Raw genomic sequence first — 4677 nt, forward strand, 5'->3', positions numbered from 1 at the left:
TGTGTTAATGTTAATTGTACACTTACTTAATTTTTACAATATAACATTTATTTCATTTTAGTTTTCTTTTTTTTTTATTATATATATACTTCTTCACTTTAACTTTGTTTATATGGAACCCTGGAGCCGGGGTCCTCACAAGCTTCTTCTTCCAATATTGTACATACTTATTATTAGGTAAGGGTTTAGTGATATAGTTTGTCCTGCATTGTTTGATTAGTCTTAACAAGTGTCTGTTATTTTCAGATTACCTGTAGTTCTATTTATGGGTAAATCGATAATTAGGTTAAATACCTTGTTTTCTTCAACACATAAAATCCAGTACATATGTTTATTTCACTACTCAATTTCTTAACATTTACAATATATTGACTGCTTAATTTTCGTTATTCTTTATAATTTTTACTTCTTATTATTGATATTGTTTGTGGGGGCCCCTGGGTGCCAGAGTCCACCCTTCCTGAGGGCAATATTGCTCGCCTTCCTCCAACAATGGCTGAACCCATTTCAGAAGACCTAGATCTGTCAGTTTTTTTAAAGACATATTTCACAGTACAATATTCCCCTCCTTCTCCAGACATTGTTTCATGATGAGCATTTTTCTCTATCTTGTGGGAGAGGTTAGTTGCATGCCTCACCCTACACAGGTTTTGGTTATTTTTGCCTTAGCTTACCATCAGGCAGATTTTCTTCTTGATTATATGTCCTTAGGATCTCTGTCGACTGTATAGGGGCAGCCTTTGTTAACCCTGTCACAAGGTTTTAGTGAATTACATTCAAAATTTTATTAATCTACTTTTTGTTTATATTATACCAATTAGTATAGCATAAAATCGTAGCTAATAATCCATATTTTAAAAGTAAATAAATTTTAAGTCCTTAATTTTATAAGGCACTATTAAAAAAAAAAAAATCCAAAATTTTCCCTTGTGTGAGAAATGTGATGTTTATTTCTAGGCATCCTCTTTTCTCTAATTTATTCACCACACTTCCAATAAGTACAAAATTCAACATAAAATGCTCACTGTAATATTATAATCTCTCAGACAAAGCATAATTTTTATAGTCATCAATCTTGTTTGGTTACAGAGCCATAAAAGAGAAAATCAGAACCCTCTTACCACATCCACGTGTCACATCCTCTCTTTCTGGATTTGTTAATAGCTCTTTCTTACAGCTAATACTATAATATATATATAACCAATAGAAAGCCAATGTTTTCATCTATCAAATGATGTATTATATTATGTTGTTTTCTGTTTAATTATAAATGGATGTATACTGTTCCGAGTTTAAAGCTGCTTTGGATAAACGAAGTAGTTTCATGTTAAAATTTGAAGTCATTCTAGAAAGAAAAAGGGTAATTTATATTTATTTCAAATTTTTTTTGGTGGTTAAGAGGTCAGTCAAATTGACCAATGTTGTATAGAGTTAGGGTAGAGAAAATAATAGATGAAATATAAAGTTTTATTGAAAACAAACATTTAAAATGTATTTAGGAGGTTTTAGGGATTACAAAAAGGAAATTTGAGAGTTTTGAGATGATAAAAAGTATTTTTAATTTTAACATGAAAAATACTTTGCACATGGACTATTGAAAACAAATACTCTATATTCATGAACAAATCTTTATTTTATTTGATTAGAAATACTTCACTAAGAAATGTGACTTTTTGTATGTGAAACACTTGTAATATTAAGTGAAAGACTGCCAAATTTCGTGAAGATATACCCAATATATTGAGAATTATCGATAAAGAATTTAAATGATACAAAAGGTACATGACTCGGTCAAATTGACCGATCTCGTAGTGAGAGAGTTAATACTAAGTTACGTTATGATTTGTAATTATTTTGTTGTTTTTCTTCTATATCATTTGACATTTGGCATTCCCTACATCATTTACTTCCTGCTTATCACTATGTTGACTATTTCATTTTGTTTTCTCTATAGTTTTACAGTTACTTTTGTTTAATCTCTACTTTATACTCCTTAGCATTAATTTTGTTTCGTTTATAATTCATCTTTCATACCAGTAATTTAAATTCATGTGTTGGTCCCTGGGAGCCAGGGTCAGCCATATCTGCTTCCACTATTGCTCACTTTCTCCATCTAATGGCTGAACCCATTTCCCAATGTCATACAATTGTCAGTTCTCCCTGACCTTATCATGGAATCCCTTCCATACTTCTATTGCAGTATCTGCTAGACCTCCTTTACACATTATCAGACATGTTATCCAGAATATTATCTTCATGTTTCCTGTGCTGTTCCTTTTATATCTTTTGAGTTTGGGTACTTACAAGCCTTCCCTTCTATGGGCTTTCAATTTTACCTTAGTTTAACTTCAGGCAGATTTCTTCTGGCATTTGTCATTCTTTTTTTCCCTTTCATTGCTTTTTCCTTTAATGTTTCAATTTCCCTTTATACGGTGTTCTGTTTACACATTGAATTTGTCGAGGGATACCTCCTCTTTCCTCCCTCCATGTTGGGGTTTTTCGCCATTTTCAGTTCATTCCCTCCTCACAAGAATTCTTTGCTTTTGGGTTAGTATGGTGTGACATTGCTGTTTGTTTTCCTTTCCCTTATCAGTAGGGTTTTACAGTCTGTTCCTTTTCCTTTCTTGTCCAATTTTTTTTGGGGGTGTTGCTCTTGAGGATAGCATCTGTTCACAATTCATCTCTTTTCACGTGTCAGATCTACTCTTTTGGGCCCCCTCACACAATACTCATATCCTTTCATGTCATGTTCTGGGTGCTCACGCTTGGATCACAGTTTGTTTTTCTCATCCCGATACATTCTATTCATCAGAGTGGTCTATTGATTTTCTTGTTATCAGGTGGCTTTGTCTTCCATGGGATTTTCCCCACATAGATCCTCTAGCTTCAAACACAAGTCCTTCTCCTCTATGCCTTTGCACATCGGAGGTCAAATTTGTTTCCCATGATGTTTCTCGTACATTTTTCCTGCTCCCTCTCTTTTCCTTTGTCCAGACCTTCCTTCCTACCCAAGACATCCTTTTGCTAATTCCCTTCCTTTCATATCCCATCTTTATCCTCGTCATAATCCAGATCAACTGCTATGTATGGTCTGTGCTCTTCTTTGTTTTATTGCCCATGTGGCTTCTTTCCATGGTGCCCACTCCTGCCTCTTTATTCATTGGCAGTTTTCCTTGAGTCGAGATCTTTCTCCTTCTGCTCTCACCAATTGTGTTTGGCTTTTGATCCCATTGGCATACTCCCTTTTATTATCTTCTTCCCGGACTTTGTTCCAGGTGTCTTCTCATTAGATTTGACATCCTTACCTTTTCCATGGCATCTCGTCTTTGTTGGCCATTGGGGGAACTCCTACATTTGGGCATGAAGACTACACCTAATATATTCGTCTCCCCCTTATCTTCACCATATCACGGTTTCTTCCTCAGCAGTTTTTGTCTACCATCTGTGACCATTTTTCATACTTTGGTGCGACTCTAACTGGGTAAGTTTCTATTAATTATTTCTTTCCTTTCAGGGGCCCTTGCTTAATTATTCACTATTTGTATCCTGCTTCGTGGTTAGCGGTGCCTGACCAGGTATCCTTCAATTGAAATCCGCACTGTACAACCATGTTGAATTGCATTCTCATCCATGGCTTTGCAATGTTTACTGGTGAGATGGGGGTGTTCCACAAGATTGCTTGAAAGTGAATAACCAAGCAATGTTTTTTGCTTCATAAACATGCCCATTCCGAACCGTACCACCTATGGACTGCATGGGTAAAGCAGAAGAGGGTAGCTTCCCATCCCTACCACACCTTGATTTTGGTTTGATTTTCAAAATAGGGTTTCATGGTCACCCATTGCACTATCTCCAGTGATTACGTTCCTCTGAACTCTCCACAGTGTATTCACCCTCTTCTCTTCTAGGGGAGTGTAGGAGTCCTTACCACTTTCCAGTTCCAAGCCACTGGGGTTGTTGACCATGGAGGCACCCTCCTGAATGGGTTTAACCATTTGGTCGAAAGTAGGGCGGTGGTGTTCTGCTGGTATCGATGAATAGATGTCCTCCATCTCTGTACGCGTCTATCTAAGGGGATGTTGTAGCTTTGTAGTGAGCCACAAAAATTGCAGTTCACCCTTTCAATTGGGATCCCTCATCCTACCCCCATATGGATGTCACTTCCCAGTGGCTGGGTTTTGGATTCAGAGTTGAATCAATCAACATAAGTCCTCACACATGTATTACAGGTATTTCTGTTCTTTCACAGAATTATACTCTTGTTCACATGTGTTTTAGGTCATGGTTCCAGTCAGATTAGTTTTGAGTGAGACAGCTTACATTACAGAGACATCTTTATTAACATAACATTTTGGAACAATATGGGACCTATTGGGCCATCTTGACTCTTCCATCTTTTAAACTAAACTAAAACTATTAATAAATAAATTTAGAAAAACAAATCTTAAAGCCAGCTCTTATCATTCATATACTTATCAAGCATTCTCTTAAACTCACTTAAATTTAATGCTTCCACAACATCCAAAGACAACCCATTCCAAAGGCCAACCACCCTGTTAGAAAAATAAAACTGTCTTAGCTAAAGATAACTCCTACTCTGCTAAAATTTGTATTTGTGTCCCCTAGTCCTACTGTACTCACTGTTAAGTATGAAAAAAGATGATGCATCAACACCAT

The 4677-nt window shown here is 36.0% G+C and overlaps 1 protein-coding gene across 1 annotated transcript in view; it reads left to right on the forward strand.

Moving 5' to 3' along the window:
- The window catches only part of LOC106471230 (integrator complex subunit 8-like), a 47705-nt gene that overhangs the window by 6401 nt on the left and 36627 nt on the right, over positions 1–4677 (forward strand). Inside the window, exon 3 of the mRNA XM_022399855.1 lies at positions 3515–3575. Coding sequence (XP_022255563.1) covers positions 3515–3575 — 61 coding nt within the window. The remainder of the gene's footprint in view (positions 1–3514; positions 3576–4677) is intronic.

The sequence above is a fragment of the Limulus polyphemus genome, unplaced genomic scaffold (assembly GCF_000517525.1).
Source record: "Limulus polyphemus unplaced genomic scaffold, Limulus_polyphemus-2.1.2 Scaffold4483, whole genome shotgun sequence".
Classification (NCBI taxonomy): Eukaryota; Metazoa; Arthropoda; class Merostomata; order Xiphosura; family Limulidae; genus Limulus; species Limulus polyphemus.